Consider the following 24169-nt stretch of genomic DNA (forward strand, 5'->3'; position numbering starts at 1 on the left):
CGATGCGGCATGTCTCATGAAGCGCTACAGCAGCAACTTGATTAGCATGTGCAGAGTACCTTCACGCTGGGGCGGCGTATTCTGCAGCAGAGAAACGCAGAGCTAGGGCGGATGAGTTAAGAACGTTGGGCTGCATTCACCACGTGGTGTTCGTCAGTTTGTGTACGAGACTTCTCCTGGTGCATAAGTTCTGTCTGGTGTATATACAGCGTTGTTTGTAAGTTAAGGCATGGCCCGGTTTTAACCCTACGTATTCGGGGTGAACAGAGTGATTTAAGCTGCGCCCTTTCCGGGTGATCAATTTTTCCCTTTATTGCGTAGGTGGAATGCACACACTTAAGTTTTATCCGGAGTGGTTTTGAAGTGGTTGTCGTCATAGCAGATAGCAAGTTCTTAGAGGGCAGATGCTAGCTTCGATTCTACTTCCTCAAATGTCGCTCGTTGATCAGCGACAGCTGTATCGTCTGCGTAGATGACCGAACGGTTCCCCGTGTCGAGTGTCTGAGGTGAATCACCTACAACTTGCATAGCAAATATTGCGGAAATAGAAAGTTACTGATGTGCCGTTTTCACAGAATGTATTGGTGGTCAGGGGCTCGTATTGTTAGTTGATAAACAGATTGTAATGATACTTACAAAGTATGTTTTGCTGCAAAAACAAACTTTTTAAATGGAACAATGCCTATTGACATTAACAAACAGCAAGTAATGTAAATTAGATGATCAGTGGTGTTTGTTTCAGCGCTCTAGCGTGAGTCGCTTACGAGATGTATGTTGAAAACATACCAATACTTGTTTGTGCCATTCGACTTGCGTAATTGCTAGGCACGATGTTGTTTGTTTGCTTGAGTGTGCTTGCGTATTCCTTGAGTGCATTGCGAGTTGCTAGTGAGTCAGTGTGTGACAGTCGAAGTAGTCGGTCGTGAGTGGACGATGGGACTTACCAATGCAGAAAAAGCAGACATGCTCATGCTGTATGGATAGTGTAGGAAGAAAGTAGTTCGTTCTTGTACCGTGTATATAGCAAGATACCCAAATAGACGTTCACCACTTGGCAGTTACTTATCAGCCTATTCAACCAGTTATGTGAAACTGGTAGTGTAACACCTAGACGACGTAACAGAAGGAAACAAGTGACGACAGAAGAGGAGGAAAATAATATTCTTGCTGCTGTCGCAATTGATCGGCACCTTAGCTTCCAAGCAGTCGCACGAGGAAGTGGCGTGAGTAGGCAAGCGTTCTACCACATCTCTCTCTCCATCAAGAGGTGACTGAAATAGATTTTGAAATTAGTGTTACATTCTGAATATGGGCATTAAGACAGGATATCCCAGATGTATCGTGTATCTAGTTCAGTGATGAAGCCACATTTACCAATCATGACCAGGTAAACCACTTAAACATTCACTATTGGTCTGTTGACAATGTCCGTTGACTCGTCAGAATGTCAGCGCCCAAGGAGTGTAAACGTGTGGTGTGGTGTGGCATAAGCTCATAGGCCCATGTTTCGTAGACGGAACAAAGAACGCGCACGGTATCTCAGCCTCCTAACAGACCATCTTCCACGGATGCTAGGAGACGTTTCTCTGCAGACTAGAAGGAACATGTGGCATCAACGTGATGGCTGTCCAACACGTAAATGCCGGCCGCGGTGGTCTAGAGGTTCTAGGCGCTCAGTCCGGTACCGCTACAGTCGAAGGTTCGAATCCTGCCTCGGGCATGGATGTGTGTGATGTCCTTAGGTTACTTAGGTTTCTTAGGTTTAAGTAGTTCTAAGTTCTAGGGGACTGATAACCTCAGATGTTAAGTCACATAGTGCTCAGAGCCATTTGAACCAACACGTAATGCACCAAGTACTACAGCACGTCTCCACGAATTGTCTCCAAATAGTTGGATTAGACGCAGAGAACCTCTACCTTGACTGAACAGTTCCCCTGATTTGGCGCCTGTTGACTATTTCTCTGTGGGAAAAGACACTGTCTACAAGGGCATTCAAAATGGTTCAAATGGCTTTAAGCACTATGGGACTTAACATCTGTAGTCATCAGTCCCCCTAGACTTAGAACTACTCAAACCTAAGGACATCGCACACATCCATGCCCGAGGCAGGATTTAAACGTGCGACCGTAGCAGCCGCGCGGTTCCGGACTGAAGCGCCTAGAACAGCTTGGCCACAGCGGCCCTCCAAGGACATTCCAACTCTACCCAATGACATACAAGACGTATTACTGCAGCCTGCTCGGACATCTCCGCTGAAATGCTAGCCGTGAGCGCAGTCGTTCCATACCAGATTGTAAACGCGTACTGCCGTCAGCAGTCTCGATTCCGGTCAGAATCCACGCTCCGCGTGGTAGCCGCGCGGTCTAGGGCGTCTTGTCACGGTCCGCGCGGCTCCCCCCGTCGGACGTTCGAGTCCTCCCTCAGGGGTGTGTGTGTGTGTGTGTGTGTGTGTGTGTGTGTGTGTGTGTGTGTGTGTGTGTGTGTGTGTGCGCTAGTGTATGCACTCGCGTTGTTCTTTAGTGTCGTGCCACCACAGGTATTGCATAAGTGTTGGTGTGGAAACCTTTTAAAATACCATATCTCGTAAAAGACTCGCACTAGAATCCTACAACAAACACCACTGACATTCTAATTAGCACTAATTTTAGTTTAAGATTTGTTCCGTTTAAAAAATTGGCCTTGCATAAAAAATATACTTTCCACAGTCTCTTGATAGGCTAACAATACGAGCCCCTGGCTACCAATCCATTCAGTGCAAAACCGCACATCAGTAGATCTTTCCATTTCCGCAATACTTGCGGTGCAAGTTTTAGGTGATTCACCCTGTATAATATTCGATCCAACAGATCTCCATGGGGAAGACCAATACTAGACCCAAGTTGTAATTTAGAGTGACAAATAGTATCTGTTTTGCAGCAGACACAGAATAAACTGAGTGAGTCAGTCAGTCAGTAGTCCTCACTTGGTTTGTATAGCTTCTTTGCTAGTTTCTTATCATTAACTTTATAATAAGCAACCCTAAGATTGACATAAGGAACTCCTGTAATCTGCTGTCCGTGCTGGGCGTAAGTATCTTGCTAGTACACGACTCTGCTGGTCTGAAACCTGACTCTTCCGTAATGATCTTCCTGTCGACAGTCAGAAACACGATTTAAAAATCTTTCTCTCTAGCATTTTAAACGTATTGAACAGGTGTGATAGAAGTTTGAAGTTCTTGGGGTTATTCGGTTCTTTGCCTGGTTTGAGCAATGTCATGCCTTGCGCGAGATCTTTGGGATTATGATTTGGGCTTCTCAATTGTTCATCACTTTTAGGATCCAGTCATAGTTACAGAGCCAAAGTTCTTTATTTGCTACAATTTCATGTCATCAAAACCGGCAGTTTTGTTACTTTTATATGATGATTACAAGTGCGTAGTGCTTGATCTGTGTATGGAGTGCCTAGATGATCATTCTCCTCACATCGCTCAAGTTAATTACTTTTTATCATTTCATGGTTTTCCTACTGGACAGCAACTAGTGTGCTTATAGTTAGTGTTTACCTTGGTCACTTCTGAATACGAAACTGTAGTATTACTGTTAAGGTTTCTTAATAATTACCAAGCTAGTGGACTACAACGTTTCCTGTCAAAACTTCAAAGAAGACAACGCCATTTTTCTGTTAGTGATGTTGATATGGCTTGGATGTTTTTCTGTTGTGCTCTCTCTTTGGAGGAAGGATCGTTTTCGAATGGATGTTCATACCTCTTCTTAAGAGTTTTTGAGTCTTTATCATTTCCAGGTAAGTACACTGTTCTACAGCCTCTTGGAATGTGTTCACGAGAGTAACTCTTTACTATCCCCACAAAATCTTCGTAATTTTCTTGACCAGGCCTTATTTTAATGACTTCTTCATCCAGGTTGTCAGAAGAATAATCGCCGAGTTCGCTTTTGAAGTTTTATTGTCTCTGGAATAAAATTTTTTCTGGTTTAAAAACTGTTTATACAGGGTATATGAAGTTCGGTGTTGTGCCCTTGGCAACGGTTTGCAATACGTTTCTTGTATGGTAAGTAACACGACCCGAAGCAAAAACATTATCCGCGTTGTAACCGCTCTTCCTTCGGCCACTGTTATTAGGACAACTTTGGGTCATGTACTGGTTTCTGATCCATGCATTCGGGCCAGTCTTTAGATTTTTGTGATTTTTGTCATTTTTGTCTCTCTCTTTATATCTTAAAGAACTATCAGAATTAAAGTGACCTATAACGTGCTTCATTGGTTGAGAACCAAAACAACGTTTCTGTAAATTTGTATTCCTTGTTTGGTGGCCTGTAGAAAGATGTAGCAGTTCTCTCAGGGGGGGCAGCGACTCTTTCCTGAGTACGTGCTTGGCGGTCACGGGATCCCAAACTATTGCCAGCGCCTGCTTCCTTTCTTGTGCGGCAATCTCTCATCTCCGAATATCTAGCCTTCTCTTACTGCCGGGCGTTGTGACCGAGCGGTTCTAGACGCTTCAGTCTGGAACCGCGCGACCGCTACGGTCGCAGGTTCGAATGCTGCCTCGGGCATGGATGTGTGTGCTGTCCTTGGGTTAGTTAGGTTTAAGTAGTTCCAAGTTCTAGGGGACTGATGACCTCCGATGTTAATTCCCATAGTGCTCAAAGCCATTTGAGCCATTTGAACCATTTGAACCTTCTCTTACTTTTTTGTATGCCAGCATTTGTTGGTGAGGCAGCTATGCCCTAGGTTCTGCTTTCCTCTCTCAACACATTCATTCATTTACTTCACGTTTTGGCTGAAGTAATTTTTGGTCCTTCGGTGTGTGACCTTCATTCTCAATTTTTTTCTGTGATGTTAACCGACTAGGGAAGAAAGCTTTAAGTAAAGCATGCTGCATGCAGTGATGAACATTATCTGTGTGATCTCATACATGTTCTTAAACAGGAACACGGTAGCCTACGCGGATAGGTGTTACGTATCCTTTCGGTCAACGCAGGGAGCACACTATCCTGAGCAGCTAACTCCCCGTGCTTGCCAAGAGGTGGTGCCCATCTTCCTGGGGAATCAGAACTCGCGGCTGAGTGGCCCTCTTGGGGGGGGGGGGACCCTTGATCGGAGTGGGTGTATCAGGGCGGACGTTTCTCATATGAAACATATCGAATTAAACCAAAGAAATGGTCGTTCTTATACGGTCTAGAAATGACCACGCTGGCAGTTACTGCTGTATTGCTTTCCTATCCTGGCTACTCCCGTGGTAAGAGGGTCAAACGAAACGATTGGGAGGGAAACAATTTGTCAAATACCTGGTATGTACACAGTCAGATGGAGATAATTTATTGCTACGAAACCATTATTTTTTGTTGAACCCATTAAAGATAAATTTAGAGAAGTTAAGATACTGTGAAAAATGCGCACTGGATCGCTACCGATTAAGGCCTCATCGGTTGCACAATCTATAGCTCACCTGATGTGTGAGTGACTGAGTGACATAACGGAGACTATTGGCCCACATAAAACTTTGAATATGGTCCAAGGAGTCAGCTTCCACAGAGATCAAACACTTCAACAAGGAATTACGGGATAATCTCGAACAGCGAGGCGTACATTTTGTTCGGTGCATTGAACAAGGTCCTAAGAATAATCGAAGAGATATAGGCGTTTTCATTTTAGCTTTTAAAGGAAATGTCCTACCAGCAAATGTTAAAAGTAGGGTGTACAGATCACCCAAGAAATATTTGGTCGTATGTCATTCCACTGCACGGCGGAGGCGAAGTACGAAAAACTGCCGATTATCAATCCACGAAGATAATCGTTGCAAACAACCGCCTTTGGATGTCAACTGTACGGAGCACTGGCCTCCACCGGTGTGCTCAGTCTTTAAGAAAGTAAATAGTAGAGGAGAAAATAAATGTATCGACGGCCTGTTGTATTCTCGGACACGCACCAAAAAAAAAAAAAAACACCTTACATCCTGTTGACATCATTACCAGTTCTGTCCTCTTTCTAAATTTGCGTTGTTTAAAAATAATAAGATACTTTGATAGAAATTCCCCAATACTCTGTGGTTATGGTGGCCCTGTGAAGGCATTTGGAGGTGTGTGTACATTGGTTCGAACAGATGTCGTCAGTGAGTGGATTCCCGTTAGTACCACATTGGAAGCAATAGCATTGCTGGTGCAAACGACCTCAGGGAATCACCACATTTGTTACGTTTATTTACTTCCAGCCAGGCCACTTATTTACGATGGGTTGGCCACCCTAATCCAACAACTGCCCCCCCCCCCCTTTTTTTCTGCTTACTGCTTGAGGACTTCGATGTGCACCACCGACTGTGGGGGGGGGGGGGGAGGAGGGGGGGGTACCACTTCTTCTGGTTGTGGCCCTCTAATTAACTAGCATCTTACCGACCATGATCAGTCTCCTCTTACTGATGATACTCCTGCCCATTTAGTGTTTCCATGGCAGCTTTTCAGCTGTCGACTTTGACCTTGTCCACCAATCTTGTGACTTCGCTACATTCTTCACTACATGGCGACCTTCGTGACAGTGACCACTTTTAAGTGATCCTGTCGCTTCCTCGCCACCGCCAGACGGCAACTAGCGATTTTATGCCTCTGCTGTTGGTTTCACCCCTCCCCACCCCCACCCCGTGTCAGATTGCACCGACGAGATTGTGCAAGATGTCTCCAAGGCGATTACCTGGGCCGCTGGAACCGCTGTTTCCCTTTCTATAGGTCCCATCCATCGTCAGCTGGTGCGATGGTGGGCCAGAAACATTGCCGTAGCTGTTCAGGAACGCCAAAGAGTCTTGCAGCGTTTCCAGTAAAATCCTTCATGGACCAATTTCCTCATTTTAAGCGACTTCATGCTAAGACTCATTATCTAATTAAACGTAGTACAAAGGAATATTGCGAGTGATACGCCTTCTCTAGTAGTGTGTCTCTTCAACCCAGGCGTAGGCCAAGCTCTGTAGTCTACTGCTCCACCAAATATACAGAACTGTACAGTGTCTCTTAGTGCAGGGTGATCTTCGTATTGACACATGATCTCTTGCTGAACACCTTGCGACCCACTTTGCGATGATGTCAGTGTCCTTATGTGACTGCCTTCCAAAGGCATAAGTGCCAAATTTAAGATAACCCCCTGTCCTTCACCTTCGCCATGCCGCATTACATAATGAACTTTTCAGTGACTGGCAACTTCTTAAGGCTGTTGTCTCGCCTCAGAATAAGATTTCAGGCCCTGATTCCATTCACAGTGATATGATTAGACATCTGAGTGTTATCCAATGGCTTAATCACCTCAGGATCTCCAACCATATTAGGCTCGAAAGCGTCTTCTCTTCAGAATGGCGAGACAGTAACGTCGTCTCTGTCCTAAAGTCAGACAAAAGCCTAACATCCATAGACAGTTGAACTCTGTTGGGCCACTGGTCACCCCTACACTGTATGTCGAAAATCTCTGCATTTGGTACGGCTCCCAGTCCGTAGCCGTGGCTGGACACCAATTCCAAGGCACCATCCAATGAGCCTCATTTGGCCTTTTCTCGTGGTTTTCAGTTCTCTCCAGACTGCGGGTAATGCATTCCTGTTGTCCCACTATGGTCCATTCTGACACAGAGCTCTATTTGGGTACCATGCAGTTGGGAATCCTCTTTGACAAATAGCTGACTAAGCAATCCCATATACGTTGACTAAATACTAGCTCCATGCTAAAGTTTAACACTCTACTTCCTTCTCCACTTCTCTTGGGGTGTGTCCTTCTGGACTAGTCCTGTAGGCAGTCTCCTTGTCAGAGTGGCTGTTTTCCCTCTACCGTTAAGATGGTAGCAACTCTTGGTCTCCTATGCAATTACAATTCGACAATTTGCTGGTCATCCTGCATACAAGGGGCATCGACTGCCCGACGCCCGCGCTTGGGTGGGATTACCAGTCGAAATGCTCAGCACTCTGCAAGGGCCTCCACCTCTCCTCTTCAGAATTTACTCCCTGTGTCTCCTGTACCCCGGCCCCCTCCCTCTTGGTTGGTGTCCAGTCCACGAATTAGGACCGAACCATTTCATCTAAAACTGTGGGTAGGAAGGAATGTGCTTTTACTTCTCCTGCCGGTCAGAAACACCGGTTGTTGCTGGGAACATATAATGTTTTTATGGCGGATCTGAGAGTCGTTAACAAAGCCCTCCATTATATTAAATTGGCTTCCCTTGACCGCTTTTTAATGAGTAATGACTCTCTGAGCAACGTTCAGGCCATTGAATGCTGTTGCTTCTGTCACCCTGTGGTGTCTGCTATTCATGACCTTCTCGCTGACCTTCCTCGGTTTTCTTTCTCTGGGCCCCAACTCATGTGGGTATCCTAGGGAAAGAAGTGACCAATCATTAGGCAAAAGAAGCGATTACTCGTCCCCCATTCATTCTGACCATCGCAAATGCGGATTTTTCCGGTGCAAATAAGACCTGTGCACACTCGCAGACGTAACGACATCCGGTGAGTCACTGTCCACTCTAACGAACTCGGCACTATCAAGTAGACTACTGATGCATGGCGCCCTTTCTTCCATTCCTCCTGGAAGGAGTCACCATCTTGTGCGACACTCTACTTCCTTCTCCACTTCTCTTGGGGTGTGTCCTTCTGGACTAGTCCTGTAGGCAGTCTCCTTGTCAGAGTGGCTGTTTTCCCTCTACCGTTAAGATGGTAGCAACTCTTGGTCTCCTATGCAATTACAATTCGACAATTTGCTGGTCATCCTGCATACAAGGGGCACTGGTCATACCAGACTAACCCATGGTTTTATGTTACTTAATGGGCCTTTATCGTTGTGGCGCCTTGCAGACTGTTGCTCATATCCGGGTGGGATACTCCTTCCTCCTGCCTCTACATGCTAAGCGTGGACTTCTGAATTGTTTGCTTCTTATACGTTGACAGATGACTCACGGACAACTGAACTGGTTCTCCTTTTTCTCGGTAAAAGTGGGTTTTATTCTTATATATAACGCTTTGCCTTCGGGGCGGGAGCATGGTGACTGGGGGCGTATCTTGCCACATACTGGGTCAAGAGAACCCCCGACCCTGACTCCTATGCTTGTTGCCTCTGCCATCCGCTCTTATATCTGTTTTAATTGCTTTTACGAGGTTTGCGGTTTTTTCTGCTGCACTCTTTCCTGTTTCAGGAGTAGCGCAGTTGATCAGTGGGTGCTGTGTTATTCTCCTCTTTAACGCTTGCCTACGATGGATCAGGGCGGAATGGCTGTGGGAGGGCCTGCTCCCTTTGCGTGCAGAGTCCTGGGGCAGGCCGAAGTGCGGTCTTAACTAATTCTCAGGTCTTATTTTATTATTTAGGGTCCAGCTGATGTTCGTTCAATTTTTAAATTTTTTCCTTGTACTATTCTGGAGCCCTCGACTAGACAGCATTGTTTACTCTTTTGTTTTCTTCTCCCGTAATCGGGTTGGCTAGGGTCAGATGCGGGTGCAGTTTCTCTTCATGACTGTGTGCTGAGATATCACTGGTCAGCTCTAACGTACGCACGGATGCGATCCATTTACTTTTGCTTACCTATAAACGATGTTTCAGCTCTCTCATCAGCATTGCCGTCAATGCCCCGCTTTTACCACTCCTACGTACTTCATCTGATCACATTCCTGGTGGACATAACTGCGTGCGGATGAACGAACCCCTGACTGAGGGGCTAATGACCGCGCTGTTTAGTTCCTTACCCCCAGTCAGTCAGTCAAATGTAATTGTGAAAGAATGAATTTCAGTTATAAGGATTTCGATGTCATCTACGCAGTGCATACCTGCAGACAGTTTGTCAATATCCAGTTTTGTGAACATTGCACGCCATATTGCTCATTAGGTCCTTCCAGGGCAAGTTTCATTCCATTCGCACTCGGTCGACGGTGGTTTGGTCCTCCGTAAGATTTTTCGGCTAGTAAGATATTACATTTATGTTTCATGCACAGTAATGTTTCTGCTGCTGAAATCCACTCAGTATTAACGGATATTGGTGCTAGCGCAACGGATATTGGTGCTAGTGCTGGCTTCGACAAACGCCGTCTTAAGTGCATCATTGCATTGCATTGCATTGCATTGTCTTTGTTAGCGGAAGATCCGGCCGCTGAGGTTGTTCTCACTGTTGTGTAGGGTATACCCGATTGTTTCGCAGTCTTCGAGGAAACATATTCCTGGTACCCCACGAAATATGATGGTGAGTACCCTTCAAAAACGGCCATATAGTAATTCCAGAGTGGAAGAAATAACAAGCGGTACTTTCCTGAATTCCAAGGAAATGTTTTCAAAGCAAGACCTGCGTTCTTGCTTCTAAGTGCTTGCTTTCAATGACTTAATAACTCAGTATAGCGAGCACCGACTGAGTCATGGCGTAAACAGCAGTCCTCAAAAATGTCCCGAATCTAGTTTACCACAAAGATGTCAAGATTAGTTTTGCTGTCGAGTCCCGTACCCAAGCTCTACAGTTGGAGAACAATCAGAAAGATGACATTCAAGCAATAACGTCATCCTTCAGGTACATGACGTTGAAAAGTAATACTTGAAACTGCCTCAACTTGGACGCAACCATCCAAAAAAATACGATATTGCAGTGCATCCATGTCCGAAGGAACAGGCACTGCATCATAATTCGGAATAACACAGGCGCTGCAATATCGTATCTATCCGCCGACTTTAGAGTAAAATGACTCCCCTGTACAAGGATATACATGATGGATGTAAGAGTACAGGCACATGGTTGACGAAATATGGAAGCTTGTGTCTGGCCGTGAGTCGTGCTAGGATACCCAAATGGTAAGGCGACCGTTTGCGATAAGCGGGAAATCCGCGTTCGAGTTCTGGTCCGGCACAAATCTTCATTGTCGTCATTCCATTATACAGCTGATCTTCACACACAATGCAAATAAATCTCTTGTACAGCATGCTGATAAGGTTTGTACGCTACGCCATCTGTGACTACGTCCCTCTATCCATCCCACATACAGCTGTCCATTTACTTTCTGGGATTTGTGATGATCACATTTATATTTGTAGCATTCGTTCTTCTGAACTTGCGGCTGGTTTGCCACGTGTAACACAATTTCTAATTTAGTTTATGGACATAAATATGTGAGGGAAATTTATCTGGCTTTCTATTTTCAAGAGAAAGGAAACTACTAACTGCATTTTAATTTCCACCCATATCCTCTGTGATACGTGAAGCAGTCTTCTAACTGAAAGTTAGTCCAAACACTGCAGTAATTTATTAGATGTGTATAGATAATTTGTACGGCTCCTTTGTATTGCCATGATCTCAAACAACTATCTTGTATAAATATTCTCCACTGCGCAAGTGTTGAAGCTGAAAACTCGATACAGAACGAATTATGAATATAAACTACGTAGAGCGCAAGAAACTTCATGAACTTAAGTCAGTTCTATAATAGGAACTGTTGCTTTGTATTTTTGGTAACTTAAATGTAAATGCAGAGTTGATCAGTTTTTTGTTGTATTCTTTCAAGAATGAGTCATACAATTTGCAACGGATTGCACGCTGCATTGTATCTTTCTCACAGATTAAAACACGTGTAAAGACTGGGACACGAACCTAAACATTTGACTATTTTATTATTATAATAATCTTGTTACAATACTCCAAGAAAGCATTGGAGCAGGCTCGAGTCTCATTCCATCACAGCTTTAATCTGTCAGCAAGCCTCATTTATGTTGTTGAATAAATATAATGTGAATTCCCTTTTCTTTTTCAACAGCTCGCATAACTACAAGTATTAGTTCGGCGCTGGCAGTTATCACATCGTTTTTTGACACGCAGTTCACTTATTGCTCCATGCAGAGGAGACAGAAGCCAAAAAATGTGCACGAACAGGTGTCGGACATCGAGTATATCATACCGAGAGTAAGACATTTATTTAATGGTATCTTCAGATGTCGCTTGTAATGTGTAACAGCGCACGATCGCTTTTTAACGCAATTTTTGTTTTCGTTTTTCAGAAAAAAACGAGCTCTGTCGCCAAACAGGCGCAGAATATATACAGCCAATACGCACAATCCTGGGTGTTCGATACCGACACTACCTCGTCGTCGAAGAACGAATCTCCGTACCTCAAGCTTCCAAATAACAATGTACCGTACGACACTAAGACGTTCAGCTCTCGGAAGCACTCTACTCCAAAGATCGACATCATCTGCGACGAGCAGAGCCTGGACCAGAAGATGTTCCTGGTGAACCCGACGGTGCACGTGGATCCCGTCAGCGACGACAGCAACGGCGGCCGCAGCCTCAACTACATGAAGAGCTTCTCGAGGACGCCGTCGCCGGCCGGCGTGTCGGAGAGCTCGTCGCAGGACTCGAGCTTCAACCCGCCCATCTACGAGTGCCTGGAGAGGCTGACGGAGCCGACGCTGTACCGGTCGCGGCTCAACACGGCCATCAGCCTCAACGCGGAGCAGAGCCGTCAGTCGCTCGAGTGCGACGCACGCGGCACGCTCGACCACGCCAAGTCTTCGCACTCGCTGCGGCCGCGCAGCGACACCTTCAGCAAGGCCGCCGCCGTCGAGGTGCTGCACGTGCCCGAGAAGGTGCAGTACGCCTCGCTCATGGTCGAGCTGCAGCAGGCCATCCGCTCGAAGAAGGAGAGGCTGCACCAGCAGCAGCCCGTGTCGCCACAGAGCACCTGCGACAGCGTCACGGTCGAGGACTGCTCCGAGCCCACTCAGACAGAGTCGAAGGGCAGCAACAGCCTGCAGGGCTCGTCGCTGGACAACTCGCAGCGGACCGAGCCCAAGGGCAGCGACACGGAGTTCTCCAAGGAGCTGGAGGCGGCGCTGCAGCTGATACAGGACCTCGAGTCGCCGAACACGATAGAGACGCCGTCTGAGACGTGCAGGTCGATTAACGGGGCCGAGCTGGCGTTGCCGGGGGGAAGCGCGCCCGTGGTGAGAGTGAAGTGGCGGGACAGTGACGCCAGCGGCAGCGGTAGCACAAAGACGTTGAGCGAGTGCGTGTCGCCGCCAGAGCTGCCGGCAGACTCCTCGCAGGGTAAGGCAACTTCGGTCGTAGTAGTCGCTTCCGCCGGAAGTGGGTCGCAGTCCTCCTCCGGTTACAGCTCGCCGTCTCACGGCAATTCGAAACAGCCCACACCCACATGTTCCAAACCGCCCTCTGTCACTGGTAGCTCTTGCAACCTTGTCGGTGGGGCCGAGCAGCAGGTATCCTACGCCATCTGCAACACGAGTGGAGCTGCCATTATCTCTCTGTATTCTCCGGCGGGCACTACCGAGGCGCCCGCGCCGGAGAAGAAGAAAAGGACACCTCCGCCCCCACCTAAGATAGAGGTGAAGGAGGCTCCCGAACCGCGCAAGTGCTCGGACGGCGACAGTGTCGCCGGTAAGACAGAGGCGCCCTCCAGGTTGTCACCGGTGAGCGCGGGGAGCAGAGAGAACGTCGTACTGAGGGATGGCAAAGATAAGCCACCTGTAAGGGCTTCCAGCGTTCCCAATGGCAGTAGCTCTATTCCGGAGTTTAAGCTGGAATCGAGCCCGAGCCCTGCGTCGACTCTGAGGGCCAGCACGTCAAAATGGAACGTGAAGTCTCTGCTACGGAAGAAGACCAGCCCACCAATGCTAACTCCAGAACTGGAAGGTGCAATCTTTAAGTCCGAAAGCCTTGCGTACCTTACAGAGCTTGAGCTGCTTGCTAGACACGCCAGAAACAAATCCATACAGAGGGTAAGAAAACAAATACTCAACACTAACCAGACAATACCGATTCTTACATACTAATCATGGGCTCGATGGTGAAGGTCTGTCCTTTCTGCTGCATTGTTCTACTGATACTAATGTTCCACTAATATTGCCTGCTGGAGTGGTAACATACTTGTATCAATTGCAGTCTCTGATTAAATTCTTTTTCTTCAAATGGATACTAATTATCCTCTTCTGATACTAATCGGACAACAGTAAGTATGTAGTACAGTTCCTTAGTATGGAAGGTCTTCTGACGGATGAGAGACATCTGTGGATGAAAAAAAAATTATAAGGGTTTCCCCTGCTAATGTCATCACTCATTTCCAGGAGACGAATGTAAGAGAAAACTAATGCGCCGAATCTTTTTTCCTAAGTTTCAACTATGTATTCAGTTCTGCTTTCCTGAAGACAGAAATAAGTCTATACACTTTTGTATGTCAATTTATGTACATTACAACAGGACGCTGACATTATTTAAGCTTTATTCAAGAGTTGTACACCTAAGCTATAAGCTTCTTTCGGCTGCATCGTCATTTTGAAGCTATATGCAGTTATGTAGCGATCTTAGTATATTCAATTTTTACATTATATTCCTGTTTGGTTTTGTAACAGTGTGTCGAGTACTTCTGTATGTCGCTCTTACTTCTGTCGCTCTTACTTCTGTCGCTCTTACTTCTGTCGCTCTTACTTCTGTCGCTCTTACTTCTGTCGCTCTTACTTCTGTCGCTCTTACTTCTGTCGCTCTTACTTCTGTCGCTCTTACTTCTGTCGCTCTTACTTCTGTCGCTCTTACTTCTGTCGCTCTTACTTCTGTCGCTCTTACTTCTGTCGCTCTTACTTCTGTCGCTCTTACTTCTGTCGCTCTTACTTCTGTCGCTCTTACTTCTGTCGCTCTTACTTCTGTCGCTCTTACTTCTGTCGCTCTTACTTCTGTCGCTCTTACTTCTGTCGCTCTTACTTCTGTCGCTCTTACTTCTGTCGCTCTTACTTCTGTCGCTCTTACTTCTGTCGCTCTTACTTCTGTCGCTCTTACTTCTGTCGCTCTTACTTCTGTCGCTCTTACTTCTGTCGCTCTTACTTCTGTATGTCATCGATGACATAACTGACACATCTTTCAGTGTATTTATCTTATTCATATATGGAAGTGTGTGGTGGTTATAGAGTCTACGTATAGGTTTGTGTCACAGACATACATTACTAGACTGGCAAAAACGCTTCTCCTACTGAAGCCAGACGTTTGGTGAGGTGAGATGGCGGCGTCAAGAAGATTATGTATGGGACTACAAAGGTTTTCTGACACGGAATGACGTTCTAAGCTTTAGTCGGTAACATAAACAAGTTCTGCTGTTAAGCAAATATTTGCCTACTAGTTGAGTTTAACACATACATTATAGAATAGTATTAAGAGAAGAAGATAAAACACGCGCACACACACACACACACACACACACACACACACACACAAACAACCGCGCGCGCGTTTAAAGCAGACTAGAGTTTTCATAAGAACACTCAAATAAATAAAGAACTTCTTATTAGTTACGGCAAATAGCGCGTTCTACTTTTGGAACACTTGCGTAACGAGCACGCTATCAAAGAAAAGCCGAAGCTGATAAAGATTGGTTAAAAACACATCATTAAGCTACGTCTGTTAATACTAGATTTTTAAAACTCTTAAAATATATATAAAATGTTTAAACTCTACCAGTATCTCCGATAAGACAACCTGTCATGTAATTATTTAGACTTCCAGACACTACAAAAGCAAAAATACAAAGGATGTTTAAAGTTCAGTTTCTTCTTTAGGATTTTGTTTGGATATTTTCGTGTGCGTGTGTATATTGCTATTACTTCTAAAATGGTCATATTGAAAATTTCGTCGAAATTTTAGAACATGGTGATACATAACATGATAACCAAGGACTACTCCGACAAACCTATACAAAGAATCTATAACCACCACACAAATCCATAGATGAATAAGATTATATATATACTAAAAAAGGAACTGTCTGCACTGCAAATACAATACGCAGAAATATTTGACAGCTACAACGTCAAGATGAGATACGGAAGTAAGTACTCGACACGCTCTTACAAAACCAATCAGATATGTAATGTAAAAAATGTATATACTAATACTGCTATGTAATTACAGATCGCTTAAAAATGGCAGTCGAAATAAGCTTATCATCTAATTGTGAAACTTCAAAAAGTAGCAGCGTCATGGTGCAACATATATAAAACTTCTTATCGAGGTACCTACTATTCTGTAGGCCCTGAGGAATACAAAAAACATTCGTGTGTGTTTGCTTTTCAACCATTAATCGTCCCTGTTACAAACAAGCACATGGTGTATGCACATTTATTTATCGAGTAAAGGTTTACATTCACTGTGATGAAACACTATCTCCAGACTGAAGAACGATTATCAACATCGAAGTACACGCCAGTGGTACTTTCAGTTCAGTGTAAGTCAGGTGCTACTCACGCAGACTTCGGGATAGGTTCTGGCAGTAAGATGCAGTCATCTTGGAGGCCGCTGGGTTAAACTAGCTTCTCCTTAAGTTCTTAACGACACTTACTGCAGGGAAGTAAGGGACGTAGGTTTGGGTTTTAACACTCTGTCAATGACAATGTTATTAGGGAGGTGCACAATTCTATTAGGAGAGGGTGCGGAGGAACAAGTTTAAATCGTTTGAAAAGGAACCGTCATTCTTCTTAATTACTTAATAAAACTCATGGAAGACTTAAATATGGGCGGTCAAACGGTGTGCTAAGCCACGCTCCTCCCGAATATGAGACCAGTGTCTTAACCACTGCGCCACGTCTTAAGTAAGCCTAATTATGATTGGGGGAGGGAGGTGCCGCAAGCACTGCACTGGTAAACAGTCAGTTTCTTTCGTAAAACACCAAGACGGCGTCAGCTTCAAAACCCACATCGGACGATTGCGGCATCATCTCCCCATGATCCTTCACAAAATCATGGAAAGAAGATTGAGATCTTTATACCAATAACCAGTATTGTATGATTATCTGGAGCAGAACTGTCACCTGTAACGGTAATTTATTTTTCTCGATAAGATTTTTGCTTATCCTGATCAGCGAAGCAGCCATCGAGACAAACTTAAGTAATTATGCGTGAATAATATATTACCAGCAGCTAAGAACCGATATTTGAATTACTAAGAATCCTGCAGTAACAGCTGTTCGCCCTTTAGCGACGATTGCCAATTCGAGGTACTTGTAAGAGCGAAGCTTTTCGCAGTCACTTTAATATTGTATCCTCTCGATGCGCGATTTGTCTCGTTTTGTGTGCATTTAGCTGTTCCCTGCAAACAGGAAAACTTTTCGAAGAATGGAGTGCTGCCTGTTCGTATCACTTACGGACTAGCGTCTCTGTTGTCATCGCCTATTTGTCACGCGCCATGGAACCATGCTGAGCTTGGCAAGTATTCAGCTTTACAGAACGTGTATTCACATTGTTGTCTTTACCAACAATTCAGTTTCACCCAGCAATTTATCTTCCTTCACAACAGGCGATGTATCAGTAACACTTTAGCGCAATACGATGTGCATGGACACTATGTAGAATCATCTGAAATTCGCCTATAAGGAACATTTCTCGAAAAATTCCGAAGCAACAAAATTTGCATTTTCCTTCACTCACGCCCTTCCTCTTATGGAAATTAACGGTAGTAAATGGGTATTTCAGGAGAAAAATTGCAATAGTTACCAGTTTTCAGGCATTGATGAATAATTACTTCCGTCCGTGGAGCTTATATCTTCAGGAAAACAGACTGCATTATTTCAATAATAATTATTATTACTATTCGATGCCTTGCTCTATAATGGAATGCTTTGTTCCCGTAGTTCAATAGAATAGATAGCTGTAGTGCCTTTTCGTTCTGATTTTGACATTAACCTAAAGTAGAAATTAGTAACACGTACCATCTGGGAACTGCACTAACTCAACGTTTATATTTTCAGCAAATTGAGCAGCGCGTTCAGCAGCAGATACTGGGACATTCCTCTTCTGAATCACACTGCTGACATTACAAGACCAAAGGAATTCGTTTATATATTGTGTAATATTTTTTCCATTCTTCCAGTTACTTTTTATATTATCTTATTTCTATTGTACATTAGTCTCATAAGACAATGTAAATATTTAATGTAAGAATACTAATATATAGTAATATAAGTGAGCAAAAAGGTACGTCAATCAGCTCGAAGATTGCGAGAATTTTCTAAACAATAAATTCTATTCTTTGTTAGAAATCGTTTGACAGATGTTGCATGCAGAACCAGTACAGAAGAAAACCCGATACAATTATTCGTAAAACACAGTGACAACATTTGGTGCTCAGTTTGTGATCAATCAATGAAAATAGAAATCTTTCACATTAGAAAATATTATTAAGTTTTTTGTATCTGTTATACAGTACTTGTGTGCAAAAGTGTAACATTTCTAAGGAAATACTGAACAGAACTGTGAACAGAACCGTCCAAAAGTGGATTGAGCGTTGTTGTACAGAGAGTTTATTAATATCTGTTGACATGTACAAGAATGATTATAAAATGGCTGGCCCACAGATGTTTAAATACCAGTAGTACCATAGATACGGTACGTATGTAATAACATACTGTTTCCTTAAATAAAAAGGGCCTTTGCTAATGCCCTCTATTTTTAGGATTCCATTTTGTTTCATTAAGGAGTAAACTGTTTTTAGTACAGTGACTAAATACTTTGTAACGATTTTCCTACCAAAATATTTATGACAAACATGCATTGTGTGTGAAATTCTGAGTGTCTTCGATAAAAACAATTGTTCAGCTATAGGCATTTTAAACGTGGGAATAAAATTAGTTTTTTATTAAGCGTGTGTAGGCATTGGTTCTCTTAACATAGTGTTGCGCTGACCAAGACCGTAAGTTGGGTAAGTGATATTTAAATGAAACAATTAACCTAAGACAGCATTGTGTGTATACACTGCATATATGTTTCGAATAATACCTACACATGTTATCTTAATTATTTTTTGACCTGAGTATTATTTTGACATTTGTCAAACATTTAGGAGGATTTTGTACATAACGTATATATAGCCAGATCTATCCATAGGTGTCAGGCATTGTCAAGTTGAATTATTTGTAGATAGTGTTTTTTAGGAATCTACTTGTTGCTTTCCAACTTGTAAAAAAAGTAGGGGTTGCAAAAATAATAATACAACTGATTCCTTTTAGATTTTTCCAAAATTGAGAACTTAGGGTGGCGTGATGGCCCTATTGCAGAAACTTGAACATCAACGGAGTTAAGCCCAACACTTGCCTTTCTCTAAAATATTTCTGAGTGGCCACGCCATGGCTGAAACTTCCGTACAAATTGGTAACTATTCGTCTTGGTTTTTGTGCAATATATACATTCATCTTTATCAAGATCACTGACGTTATTGGCCATTCAAGCTTTATATTGTGTTATAAAACTAGTCCGACCTACAACTGTTCTCAGCATAATGTTTGTACAGGGTTTCCCTTCAATTTATACATCAAGTGGCATCTGTTTAAACATTTATTTTCGTCAGTTGTTAGACAAACATAGTAGAGCTACCTTCAACATTTTACTCTCAAGCCACACATGAAGAGTTATCATAACGCTCATAGGTTACACAGTAGGAATTTTCTTTGTTCGCAAGACAAAGATAAACATCAAACTAACTTAACATAATTACGTTTCATTAACGAAACCTGACATCAAAGAGTAATTCATGCTGCATATACCAGTACGTATTGCATTCCAGCCCCTTAGAATCAACCTTTCCGATGGAATAACGTGTATCCATTTCTATAAGAGGCTTAATACGCAGTATAAATTAATTGAAGAATAATGTAACTTATTCAGCCACATGAACTAGCAGTTTGATATCTTACGAGACAAGTCATTAACGAAAGACATTTATTTGTAAATAACAGAAAACCGTAGAAAGACAGACTGCTAGTGAGTGGTAACAATCGGAGGGAACGAGTTTACGTCTGTTAAATACCCGTTTCGTGTTTATTCTTTATCAACACCGCTCGAAAGAGACAAACTCTTAACAAATCAGATTCCTCGACGAGGCTCTCACGGTATCAGATATGAGCCTTGTCTCTGTGTTACCACAGAGTTCCTTCTCAAACCATTGTGTTGTGTGTAGGCGATTGGCCAAATGCTTGGCATACGCTCACAAGAGGATTGCTCCACTACCGCCCTTCTATACAACACACGTCACAAAATTATTCTGCTTATCCTAGGACTAGAATTATTAAACAAAAAAGAATTATTACATAGTACAATAATTGTCTGAAGAAAGAACTAGTACAGTTGCTGAAATGGGATTATTCAATAGTTCGTCACTATTGTGCCAAATGAAGCCGTAACTGTTTTGTATAGTTTCAAAATACAGATACAGGTCCAGGCCAAGAGTACCTACAGAGAAAATCTGTATTTAATTAGTGATATTTATTAACGTGCACTCCAGCAGAATACGACCTACTCATGAAAAGTCAAAGTGCCTCGCATGCGTCTCTTGCTTGAAACATTGAGGAGGAGAGGGAGACTATCTTCTGTATACGAGGTAAGTACTATAGCACATCAGATACTTGGGATTCGTTTGCAGGAGCAACAGAGCTCTCCTATCAATGTCCACTTGTCCTTCTAAGTTGTGTGTCGCTGTTTAAATAAATATCAAAGAAACAAGTACCAAACGGGTTATTTGGAGCGTCCGTGTGTTACAGTAATCAATAGTATCTACCATCGTGTAGAGAGTTACTTTCCAGTGTAGTATAGAGACAAGTCCACAGTTAATTTTTTTATCCAACAGATATGTCTCTTTCCATATACAGTCAATAGTGTTCATAGCAACAGCGAAGCACTTTCACAATCGTCTTGTCTTATGACGCTTTCACATTCATGGCATAATTTTCGGTTTAAATGTTTCGTAAATAAATAGCGAAACATGTGGTAGTTTTAATTGTTACAGGAAGTAGTAAAAAGATGTTAAGACTCTTGTATCAGTAAATATTTATAAATAATATGCGCGAAATTTCAGCTATGTAGGTCTCTTCCAAAACCGACACACCAAAGTGGCTCTCATTATTAACATTAGCTGAAGCTCCTAACCTGGAAATGGAAAATATAAGAATTAATTCCTTACGAACAATTCTGGCTTCGTTATAATGGAGAAACTAGTAAGAAAAAAAGGAACAATACGTTTACGTGCCTCATTATCGGAAAATGACAAAATGAGTAACGAGGAATTAACCATAAATGTTCAGAAATGCATTTCTAAGCACCAAAACTTTAAAAAACTCCATAACTAACAGGAAAGTGGGCACGCAAGGACAGTCTATTTGAAAGAGGCTCGCCGTTAGTGACTAACTCTAAAGAAACTTTCAGTGAACTCGGTACACCTTAAGAGAGATTAATTTGAGGAAAAAAAGACTGGGTAGCTCTCTGCAGACATTAAAAAATGTGCATCATCAAGATTTACTTTGCTAATCCAGAAGGAAGAAAAAAACAAGGAATCGCTCCTGCCAATATATCGCGCTCACTTCAAAATATTCCACACGCTCCAGCGACATAACTTCGCAGGATGACGATGACAGTTTATGACTACAGTGTAAAGAAATACTTCACTATACCGTTGTGACAATTGAAACATTATTTTAGGCTTCCTCTGCACGACTTATGCGAAAACTGAGGATCTGTAAGGTATGTACATAAATATAGCCGGCCGCTGTGACCGAGCGGTTCTAGGCGCTTCAGTCCGGAACCACGCTGCTGCTACGGTCGCAGGTTCGAATCCTGCCTCGGGCATGGGTGTGTGCCTTAGGTTAGTTGGGTTTAAGCAGTTCTAAGTCTAGGGGACTGATGTCCTCAGATTTCAATTCTCATAGTGCTTAGAGCCATTTGAACATAAATATAATAGGAAGAATATTTGTATTTTCTATAATATAAAACCAGTGCTGATAAGTTTTATGTCATACACTTTTCTGAAAGTTTTGGCAAGAATATGAGAAAGTCCCATACCCTTTCTAGCAGTAATTGTAACGAGTTATTGGAAATAAACCATGATAGTTCATGAAACGCTTACCAGATACGTAAACTTTGAAAACAATTTCAATCCTGTGATTCCTTAATTCAGGTGGTGTAACTATTCAATCCTTTGTCTCTAAATTAACTTCCTCTTTAATTCATAACGCTCCATGTAAAGTTAGTTATTAGTTCATCATTATGTTCGCACTTGCTACATCAAATGTGTATTAACTTACGGACAGAGGGTGATATTACATGGCGGTTCTGTTGTCCGGGATATTTAAAAATAAAAATTATTTTCTTCGTCTGTGTTACATGTCCTTCTCCGTAGTGGATGACTGTTTTGTTTATTTCAGAATTATTCACCGAATACATTTCTGCATTGCATAGGCAGGCAGGGGCACTTAATTTTCATATAACCTTTGTGACTTATGGTAAATTAGATGGTCACCATCTTTAAAGAACAGAACATGTTTTTGCAGTTAGGAGTGGAGGATGACAAATTTGCATTCTCCTTACAGCTAGAACATAGGTACTATACAAACTGCTGTCGCGTCAACGTGGTCTATGGATAAATCTGCACTCCTGGCCCTCTGCTAGATGGAACAGACTACAGTCCCGAACAACGGTCGCATCCACTAGTCCCCATACCTCTGTGTACATTTCATACCATTCATCGAATATAAACCAAAATTTAACGAAAAGCAAAAAAAAAAGCGAATTACTGAATTTTTGTTCCCCCGACATGTCACACGATTAAGACATCAAGAGGAGACAAACCGACACAGTAATTGTCGTCCACCAACAAGGTGTTTATTATGGTCTGCAGCGGCAGAGGTGGGAGTTTTCTTCATACTTTCTTTTGTTCTCCAAAAATATATAAAACTCGCAGGTGTATCATAACTAGCACGTGAAATATGAACAACGCGTTGTGAAAGGAACTGCATTACTTAATACGTATATAACTAAACATCTTAAGAATTGTATGTCCTACGCTGCCAATGTTAAGTGATCAAAACTTTTGACTCCTTCTCTTGGAAAGTTTCCAAGACACCAATGCCAAAATTTCCATCATTAATGATTATTACAAAAAATGTGTTATGAGATGTCTTATGATATTTTTCTCAAACTCTTAATTTTTCTGGCGGAATAAAGGAACATAAAACAAAACAACGTAGGATACCTTACTATTGTAGTTGTACATGTGTTGAATTTAATTCTTAGCACGCTGTGAAAATTTCATGTTTCTGTCTTCGTACTTTTTGAGATGTCATTAATAGTCTCGAAAAACTGAGGTTAGAAGTTTTTAAATTTAACTGAAAACTTTTACACAGACTTACAGTTCTGACCCTTTAATGCAATAGATTTTTGTCCTGGCCCATTATGTGTTCTCTTCAGTGTGACAATCGCCCAATTCTTGCCTTCATCATCTCCCTCTTGCTTCTCGTGTCATTTGCTGAGTGAGCAGCAAACACTACGTGGCCTACACGAAGCACATCCAGTTTTCGCAGACATCAAGCTGTGTTCACCCTAATGTCACACCGACCTTCTCGAGAACCTCCAATCTCAGACAACTTTAGACTCGTGAGGCCAACAAAAACATTTTTTAGGCACAAGGCACCACACAACATTTTTGTAGGGGTTGATCATATTCTGGGTCTTCCCATGAAAAATTTTTTCTGGTAGCTCTGGCTTTGAAAACTCAATCGTACGTCAGATTTAAAAAAGATTACTTGAAGGTCTTAAAATTGTCTGTTTTTAGTACGTGATGTATCGTAGTATCCAGTAGAGTCTAAATAGACTGGAACAGAAAACGCAAAATGTCCAATTTCATCTGACATAGAATCTTTCCTAAATGGGTCTAAAACTCTATGGATTGTATTAATCTTGTTGACCAGATGAAAATGAGGACCCCTACAGCGTCTGTGCTGCTGAGTTCGATATCGATCGCTTGTCATTACTGAGAAGAAACGAACTCGGACTGGAGTGGGTTATGAGAGGAAATTTGTCACAGCAGTATTGAAAAGAACCATCCCAGAATTAAAATACTCAGAAAAATCCTAAACTAAAACAGCCGTACCGTGATTTTGAATTCTGCTTCTGCTTATTTTGAATAAAGCTGGGCTTTCCTGCGAGCGGGAATTTTGCATCACATATTACGTAATGCTCCCGGCGTCCCCTCCACAGTGACAAAAATAATGAAAGTGTTTTCTGATAGCGCGCAGTCAGTAGTATTCTGAACGAGTCTAAATCGTTGTACGCTATGTTCTATTGAGGCAAAGGCTTATAGTGATGTAAAAGTACGTGTCCAAAATTCATACAAAGGTGCCAAAAAGCAAACGTGCATGTCAGTGCCCAGGTATT

General features: G+C 42.8%; 1 protein-coding gene across 2 annotated transcripts in view; it reads left to right on the forward strand.

Annotated features, from left to right (window-relative positions):
* The window catches only part of LOC126185196 (adenomatous polyposis coli protein-like), a 474971-nt gene extending 456358 nt beyond the window's left edge, over positions 1 to 18613 (forward strand). For both annotated transcript variants that reach the window (XM_049928071.1, XM_049928079.1), the window contains 3 exons: positions 11736 to 11881; positions 11977 to 13713; positions 17722 to 18613. In XM_049928071.1, the coding sequence (XP_049784028.1) occupies positions 11736 to 11881; positions 11977 to 13713; positions 17722 to 17784 (1946 nt within the window). In that variant the 3' untranslated portion in view covers positions 17785 to 18613. The remainder of the gene's footprint in view (positions 1 to 11735; positions 11882 to 11976; positions 13714 to 17721) is intronic.
* Positions 18614 to 24169: the final 5556 nt, after the last annotated feature.

The sequence above is a fragment of the Schistocerca cancellata genome, chromosome 1 (genome assembly GCF_023864275.1).
Source record: "Schistocerca cancellata isolate TAMUIC-IGC-003103 chromosome 1, iqSchCanc2.1, whole genome shotgun sequence".
Taxonomy (NCBI): domain Eukaryota; kingdom Metazoa; phylum Arthropoda; class Insecta; order Orthoptera; family Acrididae; genus Schistocerca; species Schistocerca cancellata.